This window comes from Poecilia mexicana, unplaced genomic scaffold (genome assembly GCF_051168715.1).
Source record: "Poecilia mexicana isolate PSO_F unplaced genomic scaffold, ASM5116871v1 scaffold_10, whole genome shotgun sequence".
Taxonomy (NCBI): Eukaryota; Metazoa; Chordata; class Actinopteri; order Cyprinodontiformes; family Poeciliidae; genus Poecilia; species Poecilia mexicana.
This window is the reverse complement of record NW_028263379.1, coordinates 17268052-17282758: the sequence shown is the minus strand read 5'-3', so window position 1 is coordinate 17282758 and position 14707 is coordinate 17268052. Positions and strand designations below refer to the sequence as shown.

General features: G+C 39.7%; 2 protein-coding genes across 2 annotated transcripts; one reads left to right on the top strand and one right to left on the bottom strand.

Moving 5' to 3' along the window:
- Nucleotides 1-1950: 1950 nt before the first annotated feature.
- Nucleotides 1951-5391, top strand: ubxn1 (UBX domain protein 1). Its single transcript, XM_015007780.2, has 10 exons — nucleotides 1951-2013; nucleotides 2407-2471; nucleotides 2550-2603; nucleotides 3112-3221; nucleotides 3364-3460; nucleotides 3543-3734; nucleotides 4017-4068; nucleotides 4154-4276; nucleotides 4494-4677; nucleotides 4813-5391. The coding sequence occupies exons 2-10, from the start codon at nucleotides 2413-2415 to the stop codon at nucleotides 4851-4853; spliced, it is 912 nt and encodes a 303-aa protein (XP_014863266.2). The 5' UTR covers nucleotides 1951-2013; nucleotides 2407-2412; the 3' UTR covers nucleotides 4854-5391.
- An 858-nt stretch (nucleotides 5392-6249) lies between these two features.
- LOC106930308 (pre-mRNA-processing factor 39) lies at nucleotides 6250-13916 on the bottom strand. Its single transcript, XM_015007769.2, has 15 exons — nucleotides 13833-13916; nucleotides 12703-12935; nucleotides 12475-12600; nucleotides 12263-12381; nucleotides 11700-11867; nucleotides 10958-11138; nucleotides 10566-10670; nucleotides 9771-9888; nucleotides 9533-9687; nucleotides 9332-9458; nucleotides 8215-8486; nucleotides 7744-7928; nucleotides 7587-7661; nucleotides 6758-6920; nucleotides 6250-6625 (listed from the first exon to the last, which is right to left on the bottom strand). Exons 1-15 carry the CDS (start codon nucleotides 13888-13890, stop codon nucleotides 6545-6547), a joined length of 2166 nt encoding a protein of 721 aa, XP_014863255.1. The 5' UTR covers nucleotides 13891-13916; the 3' UTR covers nucleotides 6250-6544.
- Nucleotides 13917-14707: the final 791 nt, after the last annotated feature.

The window sequence follows — 14707 nt, the reverse complement described above, 5'->3', positions numbered from 1 at the left end:
GGCCTTTAAATATTAACCCAGATATAATCTCTGGCATTGTTATTGTCTCATGAAGTCTGCCTGGCAAAGTCTCTGTAAAGTTGTGTGATAAAATGCTGCCCTCTTTTGTTGAACTCAGTGATCACATGAAGTCACACCACTTTACTGCCCGTCCTAAAGTTGAGTCTCCGTGTGATAGCAGCCATATCTGATGAATTATCACTGAAATATCATAAAACTAATCTTGGTTTTTACAGCATCTGAGATTACATTCCACCCTTTGACTCCAATAAAATTACGGTCATTCACTCAATAAACATGAACAGGGTGTTGAGAGCAAGATGATTTGTGCCCAAAAAAAAAAAAAACTACTTGAATTTGAACTCAAAAAAAAAAAAAAAAAGTCTTATATTTCGGCATTAAAATAGATAGCTGACTGTTCCTTTTGGGGAGCTTCATCTTTTTTTTTTTTTTCTTTTTTCGCAAAATCTGACTCAACTTATCTTTGGTGAACTTTGACCCTTAACCCGTCCTCTGTAAAAGAAATAAAAATAGAGCCATAAAGTAATTCAAAGATAGGCTAAAAAGACCTTCACCCCTATTATAGCCTTCAACTTTGACCATCTCTATTCAGAGGATCTTTCCAATAGGAAGACTTACAAGCACCGGTAAATTATTATGATCAAAAATAAATAAACTGGCACATTTTCAGTAATAGTTGAACAAGAAACAACAGCAAAAATCTTTACATTATACTTTTACAGAATGTCATCTTGAAAAAAAATATGATGGTATCAGTCCATTAAGATCTGTGCAAACAGCCATGCATCAACTTGTTTCCAAAAGAAGCAAACACGGAAATGTTTGAACCTGATCAACTTTTATTCAATTTTAACATTTTGTTTTAAAAAATCCTTTTTGCTACTTCTTGTGAAATTTAAGCTCTCCTTTTAAGATTACATATAGAATTTTTTTTACTGCCAAAATAGCATAAATGTACCATAGCTAACCAAAACAACAACATTTTATTAAAAGAAAACCAAACTAGGTCATAGGTCAAAGGTTTTCTGAAAACTGGTTTAAAATCTGATTGACAAATAACTTTTTTTTTCTTAATTGCACATCACTTTGATAAACAAATGCAAATGAAAAAAAGCTCATACTTACCAAATTAACCCTGCAAGTAAATACCAAAAGGAGGAAAAGAGACATAAACAATTACAATTAAAAGTGTGAAAGAAAATCAGTCAGTGACTGAGAGGAAAGTCTGAGTAATGGATGAACTCGTGACTGAGAGCTGCTTAAGACTGTGTGGGGTAGAGAAAAATTAATCATTACACTTACTGTAAATATGTAACAGACCCAACCTGCACATAATAGTCAGAAAATTATATAGCTTGAACACCTATGAACATACCTCCATGATAGGATCAAATCATTCAGGCCAACAGGAAGCTCATAGTTTAGAAACCAAAGTAACCAATAGAGATGTGTTTTAAAACAAACATTTAATATGTTACAGGGTCATAGATCAAATTTACTTCCTGTTCTGGTTTGATGGTTTTGAGTAACTTTTATCAGAGAGAATTATGCATGTTTGATGTTTCCCAGAAATATTTTTATTTTATAAAATCCAAAAAGTGAAGGATTTGTAAATATGAAGCATCTAAAAGTCATAATTTCGTCTCCAAATGCAGTGTTGCAGAGCTAATGCACATAGAAATAACTTCATATTCAGTCAGGCATCTGTAGAAATAGCTGAACTTAAGATAAAACTTTTGATATGAATGATGTCAATGATTACATCAGTCATTGCATGATTATTTAATGATATAATGTCAAATTATTTTAAGAAATTAAAAAGACCAAAAGGCATTCAAATTCCTTGTTCTAACCATTTTTATGTCAGAATTTTGATATTAATCTAATAATTGTGAGCTTAATCTAAAATAAATGTTCTTGAACTAATTTCGCGTGGTCCCTTTTGACCCACATGACTTTCCGTACTGATGAACTGTTGTAGCAGGCTGATGTGTAAGTAGCTAACAAACGCTCCTTCATCAATCTCTATTGTGCCTCTGATATTAACACACTTAAAACAACATAACCACTATGACTACCTTCATTAAAGATTACAAAGCGATTTTTAGCGAGAACGATTTACAGCAAGGTTATTTTAATCATTTCAGTCAGTAAAACTACCCTCGTTAGCAGCATTAATGTTAACGCTAGCTCTTAGCATTACTTCAGCTGTGACTGGAAATAACAAGCTGTTCAGGGTGAAACTAATTTGTGTTCTTCTCGTTTTTTATTCCGAAAGTATTGTGAATGTGTTTACTTTCAATGAGAAAATCTAAAGGGAGTTATTTGATGTCCCCTTTTCTTTCTGTCGATGATTCATGAAAGCTGGTAACTTGCTTGTTTCAGGTCAAAATGGCAGAGCTAACAACACTGGAGAGCCTTCTGGAGATGGGCTTTGGCAGAAACAGAGCGTGAGTTACGAGCTTCACACCAGATATGACTGATTTCAGTGAGCTGAAGGTAACCTGTCCTTTCTGTCGCTTCCTCAGGGAGAAAGCAGTGGCCAATACAGGAAACCAGGGGATAGAGCAAGCCATGGACTGGTGAGACAGTTACATACAGTATTGGTCAAAAGTTTCGGCTTCTCTATGTATTTCTCTTGTTTTTGCTATTTTCTCACACTTAAATTTTTCAAAATGTTCAAACTCATTTTATTATGAAACATTGATAACCTCATTAAGCATTTAAAAAGCGGTTTTTATTTGAATGTGTCTTTGATTAACTAAAAGAAGCTACTCAAGCCAACTCACCCTTGGATATGTTGCTTAATAAATTAACTATGATTAAAGAGAAGAATGTTAAAAACTTAAAAAAAAACATTATTAAACAAATATAAATTACTTATGTAATCTTTAACTGACCGAAAATATTTGTATGGAATATTTAAACATCTGGTTTCAACTGTATAGCAATTGATATTTTGGGTTGTCTACAGAAATTATTAAAATTTACAATGATGCCTGTATTGTTTTATCATTAGGTCAAGGTCAGGCAGCCATTCAGAGCACAGAATGGCTGCCTGACCTTTTGTTCTGGATGCGTCTCTTTCAGGTTAATGGAACATGAGAACGACCCTGACATCGATGAGCCGTACGTTCCTCCAGCGGGGAACGTTTTAGGAGGAGAGGCAGATGAGACGACAGCAGGGGACTCAGGTGAAGGTCGGTGCATGTTTTTGTTTTTCTGAGGAGAAAAACAATATTTAATACCATTTGAATTCATATAGTCTAAGGTAGATCTGTCTTTGTGAATAATTTCTTTAAAGATGTTTTATTAATCATCTTGGTCGTGGTCGTGTTTTAGCGCCAGTAATCACAGAGGAAGATGAGCTATACAGCGACAACCCAGAGGCTTCAAAACAACCAATGACGGAGGAGGAGAAACGTGAACAGGTCAAAAGGTCAGAGCTGATGCTGAACAGTTGTAAGCAGCGTTAACGTCATGTGTTTTTATTTACCAGCTGGTTTGTCCCTGCCTTTCAGACTAGAGGAGCTGATGCGAGTGAAGCAAGCGGAGAGGAGGGAGCGCGAGCGAGCCGAGGAGGTGGAGCGGGAAAAGCAGCGGAGGAGGCAGGGCCAGGAGCTGCAGCAGATCCGGCAGAAGATTCAGGACGACGAGATGAAGAAACTCGCAGATCAGAGGAGGAGAGAGAAGATGGAGGACAAGTTGGCGAGGTTAGCTTCTCCAAGGATTCACAATGAATGTTTAAAGCCACAAAAGTAAAGATTTGATAACAATTTATGAAATCCTGAAGCAAAATGCTGCAGGTACTACAATTTATGTGCAAGATTTGACTGTAACTTTGCAGGATGTTTACACATAATGATGCAGTTATTATTTATGATGGTTTAGTTTGTGGAAAGACTTTGTTGTGAGGACATTATAATTAAGATCACAATGGTTTTACTTCTTGTTACTGTTTCTAACTCTGGTGCCTTTTTTCTTGTCCTTGTCAGGCAACGGGTTAAAGATAAAATCGCACGAGACCGAGAGGAGCGAGCACAGAAAGTAATTGAGACACACTGACTTTATTTTTCATGTTTTACTCTGTAATTCTGACTGTTTTATCTTTTTTTTAACTCCTCTGGTTTAGTTTGGAGGTGGTGCACCTCCGAGCACGATGACATCCACCCAGCCCACCCCGCCCAGTCCGTCGTCACCCACCGGTCAGGGGCCCCCGCCCACGAAGAAGGAGTATGATGAGTCCAGGATACAGGTACATATTATATCACATATATTATTTAAGGCTTTTTGTACCTTTCTGCCCTCCATCTTGTCATTTCTTCCTTGTGTTCTCCATTCTTTCTTTCCTTCTTTGCTGGAGCCCTGTAAATAAACTTTATTTACAGGAACCCTGTAAATAAAGCTTCACTTTACTCTGTATTGCTGTTGTTACAGTTATTTTACGCTTCCTTTCACCGGATCCTTCGCAGGTTCGTCTTTTGGACGGCTCCACCATCAACACGGTGTTCAAGGCCCAGGAGCCGCTGGCGGCGGTGCGCGTCTACGTGCAGATGAACGGCAACACACCCGAGGGTCAGGACTTCACGCTGCTGTCGCCATACCCGCGCCACGTTTACACTGAACTGGACATGGAGAAGCCTCTTAAAGAGCTGGGTGAGCCTTCAGGAAACGAGTTTTAAATGCTGTCAGATATCTAAAATGGCGTCACGTCCATGAGCTTTTTTTTGTTTTTTTAAAACATGTAGCTCGCGTTGGGCTGAAACCGGCTTTTCTTTGCGCTCTGCACAGGTTTGGTGCCTTCAGCTGTGCTGGTTGTTACCAAAAAGTGAGAAGGATCAGCTCTGTGAGCCTACCTCACCTCTACCACGACGTCAACACGAGAACCGAGCGACCCAGGAACCGAGCTGCCATCTGCTAGTATCACTCACTAAGCCAGCTAGCTGAACCGAAGCAGAGACGCAGTGAAGCTGCATTCAGACACGTTGGAGCTCCTCAGACTTTGATGTGAGTTTCTGTTTTTGAAGACTGACTGAATGCAGCTTCAGATCTGCTGCAGGCGTTGAACTGGACCTTTGACCTCAGCTGAGTCGAGCTGAAGATAGCTGGCTTCTGACTGATACTTCCCCAAGGATCTCTGCTGGTGGTTTCAACACATTTATTAAAAAAATGCACAGTACAAAGTTTTAACTCGACCCTTGTATTGCTAAAGAATACATGCTAAAGTGGTTCTGAAAGGGCCTTAAGTTTATTTCCTGTGATCTTCCTGACTTTGTGACATTTTACTTTCATTTTTTTAACGAGTTCAGATTTGCTGAAAGCTGTGTCCACCAGGAACCTGATTACAATAAAGCTGGCTGGGATAATTGAGTTGATGTTCTGAATTTTATATAAATTTATCCTCTCACATTTTTGTAAAACCAATTCTCATGAAAGTAGAAAACCTGGAAATGATGCAGCTAAAAGGTTTGTCTTCCTGAAAATATTCTTTATATAACACACATAACAAAATATATTAAAAAAAATACCACTTTAACAAATATAAGCTTGAATTCTGTATATACCTATTAAAAAGCACCGGTAAAGATGATTACATTGCCAAAATAATACTACTGATTGACATCACTACTGTTTGCATTAGTGATGAGGTTCACAAAAACTAAATTGCTAAAAAAAAAAACTCAGAAATAAAACCTTCTAGATGATTAAATAACAGCTTCTTGTGTGTGTTTTACATGCACATAATGAGGAAAGCTTAACTTGTTTAAGACTGGAAATACTGGTTTCCTCGTCCATGAGAGGAACTCATTGGTTTTAATTCGAACTTTTAGCAAAGTACCTTTTTTAAAAATAAAACTTCATTCTTCTTTAAATTAATTTTTAAGCTTTTGGGAGCTGAAACCAAAACCTTTCACCACAGTTGGTGCTGGACTCCATTTATGCTGCAGCCTAAATGCAGCCAAAGCTGCTGATGCATCTTAATAAAACAACCAAACCTACTAATTTGGGTTAAATTAAGACTCAAGTATTTAACATTTAGAAAAAATGATCAGTTTGTCTATAAAAACAGGAGGAAGTGAACTGGACTTTCAGTCATGGTACATTTCTATTAGTTCCTCCTTGTATTTGAACATTTAGGTAAATAATAGAAACACCTGTGAGTTTGTTTCATGTAGTGTTAAATTGTTTTTCTCCTTGTATCTGAAGAACAACAAATCTGAGAAAGCCTTAAAGTGACACTATAAAACACATTTTATGTACATTAAAAACCAACAACTGGTACAAAACACCATTCACACACTGGATAGAGTGAGCGACTTTAAAACATGAGAAAAGGTGTCGATTTGACAACAAATACAAAAATAATTTTAATTAAAATCAGAAGACTTTACAGAAAATGGGCGCCATGGTTTCCCTTTAGCTGGTTTTTCCACCGAGATTCACCAACTCTGAAAGCACAGAGGCATGCTGGGAAATAAGTCTGTCGTTCAGACGGGTCGGACCGGTTCCAGAGCTGTTCGGCTTAACTGGGTGGATAGTAGGACTGGTTGTAGTTCCAGGCGTTCTGGTAGCCGTAGCCGCCGTAGCCGCCGTACTGCGGTTGCTTAGAGACAGAAAAGAAACTGATGTGTCATTAAAAAAACTTTCAGACGAATTCAACATCAGTTTTCACATTTCAAAAACAACAAAACTAGGAATCTGTAAACATTAAATGGCAGAACTTCTTAACCTTTACCTGGTACCAGCTGCTGTACACTCCGTATCCGGCCTGGGCGCTTGGGTCGGCGGCCATCACAGGAGGCGGCGGCGTGGTGATGGGAACATGTGACGTGCTGGATGCCGGCACAGCAGCAGAAGAACTGTCGTCTGTTTTGCTAGTTTTCTCTGGATCCTCGTCCCTTAGGAACCAGATTAATAGAAATAAAACGTTAGAACCACCGACATGATTTAAAAAGATGATCTGTCGTGTATTCTGTGTATTAACTAAATGTATTAAACAACGGCGCCATTTTGTGATGTAATCAGGGTAAGTCGAAATGTAAAACAACCAAGGCTGAATCTACAGAAGTTGGGAGGATTTCAGTGAATATTTGAGCGACTCATCTGCAGTTTTGACAGAAGAAGCTAACTGGAGTGATGAAGAAGAGGAAAGCTGGTTCTACTGAAGGACTAGAACCTTATTTATTTGAGCCATATTGTTTAGGAAGCAGAAGCGCCAATGTTTCTGCAGAGGAAGGGTCAGACGGTGAACAGTTGGAACTCCAAATCCCTGAATGGTAATAAACAGATCTATGCAGATAATTATTCATCTGTAATTCTGGTTTTATTATAATGAACCAGAAAATAATCCAGTCACTTTAAAGGAACTGGTTCAGGTTCTGATCAGTCATCAGTTTTCTTACTCCTCCTATTTCCAAGTCTTGAGTTAAATTTTCCTACTTCTGATAACAGTATGACACTGTAACACTTATTAAAACAAAAAGCTTTAATAAGTGTCTCTCCGACAGACTGAACTTTCCCTCCACAATCATAATCTGAGGCTAGGTTTTGCCCTCTTCTCTCACCCGTTCTCTGCTTCTCTCTTCGTGCCTCCCAGCTCGTCCAGCAGCTTCTGATGCGCCTCGTAGACGGACAGCACGCTGCAGAGACAGCACAGCTTCACTTTGAGATGAAAATGCTTCACCAGACCCAAACAGGATGGTCAGAAACAAGATGCTCAACCTCTTAATGGAGTTGCTGTACTCCTCCGTGAACTGGAGGCCTCTCTGTGACAGGAGTAACTTGGTTTGCGGGGTGAGCGGAGCCGCCAGGGCCCGAGTCACACACTCCTGCACCGCCTCGGCCGAAGCCCCCGGCTCCGCAGACGACTCCAGGTCCAACAGGTTCAAGTGCAGCTTGTCGTTATCCTGATGGAAGAGTCATTTATGGAGAAAAGGAAAACATTTTTATTAAAACAGGAGGGTGCAAAGGGTGGATCCTGACCTGACTTGTGCCCCAGAATAGATGGAGACTTTTTTATTTTTAATTAGGACAAAATTATCACAAAGTAACATCTCTTTACAGCCTCAAGGAGAAATCTCTTGTGACAATATTTCATTTATTTTGTAGCAAATTCCTCCCTGACACCGCTAAGCAACGAGACGCATCATGCCGTCCAGCTGAGACATCAACCGTTTCTCTCTCTGATCTCACCGGACTAATCTCTAGCGCTTCCTGTAAAACCGTGCGGGCGCCGTCTGGGTTTCTGGCCACTTTGAGCAGCAGACGGGCCAGTTTGATGGAGTAGAAGGCGTGCAGCGTCGGCCTCTCTTTGGATTCAGCCACCGCCTCTCGCAGCAGAGCCTCCGACTGGTCCAGCCGGCCCGCTCGGCGCTCTAAGGCCGCCCTGCGGATGCGAACCACGGCCAGACCAGGCCGGGCTTTCTCCAGGGCCTCCAGAACCCGCCGGGCCTCGTTGAGGTCACCTGGTGGAGACAGGCAGGAAGTTCGCATGAGCAAGTTTTCTGATGTGCTTTTTTTTGTTTGTTTTGTTGTACATTTAAATGTTTAGACTAGCCTGGCCATTTCATGGCATCAGCATATTAGGGCCACTGTAAACATTTCCACCAAACAATTCTGACATTTTCTAGAAAATACAAGAACATTTGTGAGCTTGAAAAGTTAAAAATGCGCTTAAAAAAAAAATCTCAAAGCAACAAATAAAGAGAAAAAACATCACACAAACAGATTTTCACAGATCACAGATTTGAAAAATTTCGAAATTTCGAAAATTGGGCTAATATATATTAACGAACATCAAGATATAAATATATGAGATTACAGTCAAAAGTAAACAGCTATTTGCAGTTTGTAGTCTGGTTCAAATTTTTCTACTTTATAGTCGATATGTTGAATGAAGTTAGCATTACGGTACTAAACATAAAGTTGTACAAAGCTAAGCTATGCTAACTGTGTGACAGAATCCTGAGGCCTCAGTCACTGTAGCAAACAAATGTGCTGCATGGTTCTCTCTCACATGCTAAACAGATCTGTTTGGGTAAATAAGTAGTTTTGTTCTTCAACTTTTTGTTTTTCAGAGTCGGTGAAGACCGCAGTGCATTTAGAGGAAATTTGTAATTTTAATATGTCTGTGCCTCTGCCTGGTGCCTCAAATAAAAAAAAATCTAGACACGCTCCTGCTTCATGTTTCAGAAAAGATTCACTCTGAAACCTGGTTTCAAAAAGAGCCTCTGGTCACTGGCGTCGTATAAACAAGCAGCTGGAAGCGGCTCTGAGTTCGGAGGAGCAGAAAGAGACGGGCGTGTCGTACCGTGTCTCTCCTCAAACGTGGCCCACTGCATGTGGATGTTGGGTTTGCTGGGCAGGTGGACCTGGCAGGCTCGCCGGTAGACGGCCCGCGTCTCCTGCACACTCTGTGGCTCCAGGTACTGAATGTACTGAAACACACACAGCAAGGTGTTACATTGTTTCAAGCCCCTCACAGATAAAGTGAGTAAGTGATTCATCTCACCCTGGTCCAGAACTCCTCGTACAGAGCGCAGGCGATCAGGCAGCGCTCAAACAGGATGCGAACTCTGTGGTCGCCCTGGACGGCGGGAGCATCATCTGATGCTCCCTGACGCTGCGTCGTGACCTCAGATTCCTCCGTCGATTCCTGGTTTGGATCTGTTAGAAGACAGCAGTGTTAAATACAGATACTTTCTAACATGAAAGGAAATTAAAAACACTTTTATCGTGCGTGTCCTCGCCTTGTGAGGACTCTGTGGTGTCTTTGTTCAGCTCAGCGATCTCCCAGTCCAGGTAGGTGTGCCAGGCTCGGAGCTGGAGGCGGTCCAGCGGCCGGACGTGGAAGTACGGACGCTTGATCTGTCGTAAAGAAACGAGGAAATCTGCTGGGTTTGTGAGCCAGCGACAGCAGGAGAGGATAAACTGGACTAAATTATTTCTACTTTTCTCAGTCATGGTTTTATTTACAGAATCGGTTCTGACATTTTCAGGCTCACTCATTCAAAGTTGTTTTCATGCTGCGTGTCTTTGGTTTGTTTCATTAAATAATTATTAGCTTTAAGAATTGCCTGCATATGTGTATGTATGACAGATCTGGAGCTCATCATGAACACGACTTCCTGCTAGAAGAGACGCTATATATGCAAAATAAAATAAAATAAAGAATCAATAGATAAAATTAATAATAAAAACAGAAATACATAAAGAATAAAAATAAAGAGATACAAAAAAAGAGAATAAAACAAATGTAAAAAAAACAGAAATGCATAAAGAATTCAAATAAAATCTAAGTAAAATAAATTGAAAACTAGTAAGATATAAAAAACAAAAAGAATAAAGAACAAAAAGAAAGAAAATAAATAAAAAGAATAGAAATGCATAAAGAATTCAAAAATAAAAACAAAAAAAATAAAATAAAAAAAAACAAAACTAAAAGAATAAAATAAAGACAGAAATAAATGAAGGTTAAAATAAGAGTAAATAAAGAACAGAGAGCAACGGAGAGGTCTGGGGAAATGATCCCGGCAGAAACTCACAGCATCTTCATAGTTCCACCTCTTCCGGACCTCTCCCTCATTGTCCTGGTAAACTTTGTCTCTGCGAAGCAGAACCTGGTCTCTGATCTTCTGCATCAGCTCCTCCTGAACAGAGGCATACATCACTGGTATATAAAGATGTTCCCATTGGGAATCTACACCTGGTCATGAAAATGTGACAAACTGTCAGCTTTCACTGAACTCTACGAGTGCTGGACTTTAAAATCTCCAGGCAGAAAAAACAACAAGGCATTAGAACCCATAAAAACTACTTCCTTCCTCCCGTGTTAAATAATATTTAAACACAGATTAAACAATAAACCAGGTGGTTGAGCCTCATAAAGGCTTATTTCTAGTAAGAACCAAGCTTTTAATAGCCAGATTTTACTCACCGAGTCGGTACCCTCAGGCGTAGCGGGCTCCTCCTCTCCTGGCGGCCTCTCCTCGTCCGCCTCCTGGGCCTGTTCGGCCCGCTTTGCCTTCTGGCTCTGCCGGCACGTCGCCCTCAGCTCCTCGTACTCCTCAGAGGGGAGCACGTCTTTAGGCGGGTTGTTGTTAAGATGCACTTTGAACCTGGAAGCAGGAAGGGTGGACAACGCAGCAGGATCAGGAATAAAACTTAAGAGACAAATGAAGAGGAGGGGATGAAGGTTTATCGATAGACTTTAGGCACTTTTATAATTAACAGCATTTTGTAATATTTCTGCTGTAAATCATCATTAACCGCGAAAACAGAGGCAGCGTCACACTGTGTGTGGGAGAAAGGAGTTGCTGTAAACTAGGATTGACTAATTTAAGATAAAATGACTTGGAGATGACATTTTACACAATCAGAGCTTTTATCAACCAATCAAGTTTATTTGTATCGCACATTTCAGCAACAAGGCAGTTTAAAGTGCTTAATATCATAAAAGCAGAAAAATGTAAAGTCAACAATTGAGAAAACCAGTAAACGTTCAAACAGACTTTCTGTTCAAAAGTTTTTTGTTTTTTTTTATGTCAATCTCGAATTTAATTGCAAGTTTTACCATTACAGTGGTAAAACTGTAATGGTTTTACCAATGGGCCTTCAATGTGACCCACTGAAGGCCCTTGGATGTCAGTATTGTGTCTGTGGCGGTCAGGTGGGCTTACTTGTCGTAGTGGGTGCTGTAGAGCTGAGTGGGAACTCTGAGCGCTCGGTCCAGGACGGCCACTGCGTTCTTCACGTTTCCGTGCTCCTTCTCCCACTCCACGTAGAGATCCCACAGGCGGTCCGAGTGGAAATCCAAACCGCACGACGCAACGGCATTCTCAAAAACACTGAGGATGTTTAACCGAGGAAAAAAATTATTATGTTATCAAAGAATTGTTTATGTATTACTTTAATTGTGTTTTCTGCTCTCACGGTTCCTCCATGTTTATCACTTCCAGAGTCAAATTTCTAGATGTTTTTTTATGAAGTTTCACAATAAGTTGTATTTTTGAGTACAAGTCAAGGAACAATATTGTGCTGGAATTGGCTTGGTCTGAAATAACTCAACTAAACTGTAAAATCTAATGATATTAGTATTTTCTGTGTGCGTTTCCAAAACATACTCAGACGACATTCAAAAGGAAATTAAAACAGAAATTTCGGAGCTGAACCCTCGACTTTTCCATCAGCTTTGGAAAATAACGTGTCGAAAACATTAAGATGTGACTGGAAGCCTGTTCACCTGCGAATCCGAACAGCTGAATCGGGCAGGTTCATGTCCAGCGTTCCCAGCAGCAGATTGATGTAGTGGATCCAAAGATCTACGCTCAGAGGGATTGCTTGAAGACCACGAATACACACCTAACATAGCACACACGTCAATTTTTAAAAATAAGTAAAGTGCTTTACAAATACACATCAAATAATATGAAAAAAATGTAAAGGAGTTTTTACCTCCTCTGCTTTGTTGTTGTCGCTGTCACGACGTTCCAGGTCGACAAATTTCTTCCAGTAGCCATAGCAGAGAGGATACCGAGCCAGGAAGGCTTCCAGCGCTCTGCGGTATGCGGCAGCATGACCCTGAAAAGATGAAACTGGGTGGTAATTCCTCTTTACAGAGAAAGTCAATCTTAATTTCTGTTTTCTACTAAAAAATTCCTCTGGTTTGCTGAAAACACACACCTCTTGCTCACAGTACTGGAGCAGATCGGTCCAGCTGGGGAAGTCCTGAGGATTGTCATGTGCGGCTTTCCATAGACGATCAAAGTCTGCAGGTAGATCCCCCTGTTCGCTCGCTGCTGCCAGGTCCGTGGAGTAGTTATCTGGGTCTGCAGCACCCTCAGGGGCCACAGCTGCACCGCCATTTTCCTCCGATGCTTCAGGAGGAGGCGGCGCTGCCTCGGTGACATCCATGGCTTTAAGAAGGAGAACATTATCAAAAAGAATATTGGTATTGGCTTCTTTTAGCCAAAGAAAATAGGTTCTGCTGTAGTGTAACCGTACGTTTAGGTCAAAAGTCAACAGAGATGTGAGAGCCAGGGGAACATCCTTCCACAGCAGACCAAAATAAATCTGCTTTACGTCATTCGGTTTACAATATTTATTAAGTTTGGACAATCCCATTTTAAATTACCTTTACATGCATGTTTTTGTGACTCTTGTTCAATGTGAGATATAATCTGTTTTAAACTTTTAAATACATTAAAAGAAACATGGTACAGTGTTACAAAAACAATGTGCAGACTTCAGCTAATTATTCTCTTTACCTCTCTTTAAGGTAATATTTTTTAAAGTAATTTGTATTTCAATGTTATTGTAATGAAGAACAGGGAAATAAATACAGCGGCACTCATTAAATTCATTTATTAGAATCACATAAAGACGCCCAATTTAACCAGATAACCTGCTGAGAAAGAAAACCTCTGTGCATATAGTTGGAGGTAAACTAATTAAATAAACTTTCTTGAAAAATCAAGAAATTTTAAGATTTCTGCAGAGCCTCCCATTCATACATTATAGCAGATACAAGTGCAGTAAAATGAATGTAAAAAATCACTGAAATGAAGAAATGTCACTCCGGGAAGCTGAGCAGCAGCCTCTTCAGCACAGCTGTGAGTTAAAACTCTTATCAGTTCAGCTTATAGGGAATCACTGAACGTCCAGCTCTGCTCAACGTCGCTGTGTGTAGTTCAGCCTAGCATGCCATGCCTTCCGCTTTTCAAAGAAACAACAATGCAGCGCTTTGTTGAAACAATTATCATATCTGTCAACCCGCAGCCAACTTTAGTCTAGAAACTCTGAAATAAATCTACCTGAAGACTCTTCAGGCACCCCGTTACCGCTCATCTCTACACAGCCCTCCGCCGCCATGATGGAAGAACCACTGACGTCATCAGCAAGCGACAAAAACACAAACTGCAATTTGTAAACAAATCTTAGAGCTGTCACAATCTCCGCTTTGATTTTATCCACACACAGCAAATTAAATACTTATGCATATTTTAAAAAAATCATATATATATATATATATATATATATATATATATATTTTGTAAACATTTTCTTTAAAATGTGAAAACTTTTGCTTTCTTCTAAATGGTTAATTTTATACCCGGACATAAGCACGGCCAATCAGCGATCAACTGCACTGGATAGCCGCAAGGGAAATTCAATTCAAAAATACTTTATCCGAAAGGGAAATTATTTTTTGTAACTGATATAATTAAACCATCTTCAAAGAGTCATTGTGGACGGTGATTCTATGGGCAGGATTGAGCCCCAGTAGCAGTCAGTCTAGCAATGAATATGAAGGGGCCTCTGAAGACCATTGCTGTTTGACAGTCTCATTACGTGCCAACAGCTCAATATCAGGGTATTACGGTATTCTTCAGAAGCATTTATTATTGGCAAACACTTCTTATCCAACGTATTTGCTTGTGCTGCTCCCTACCCATTATGATTAATGGAAGAGATGTCTTGAACTTCTTTTATCTACTCTATTGTCCTTTAATTTGTAGAAATGCATTTTTAAAAATTCCACTTTTATTGGACCCCTTAGTATTTTAACCAGCCTCAATTAAAATACTACAAGTTCATCTTAACCTGTCCAAAAACCTGTAAAAATGCCCTAATTTTTTGTTTTAAGCCAGTAAGTCAAAAACATACTGGATAAAATATTACAGGTGGA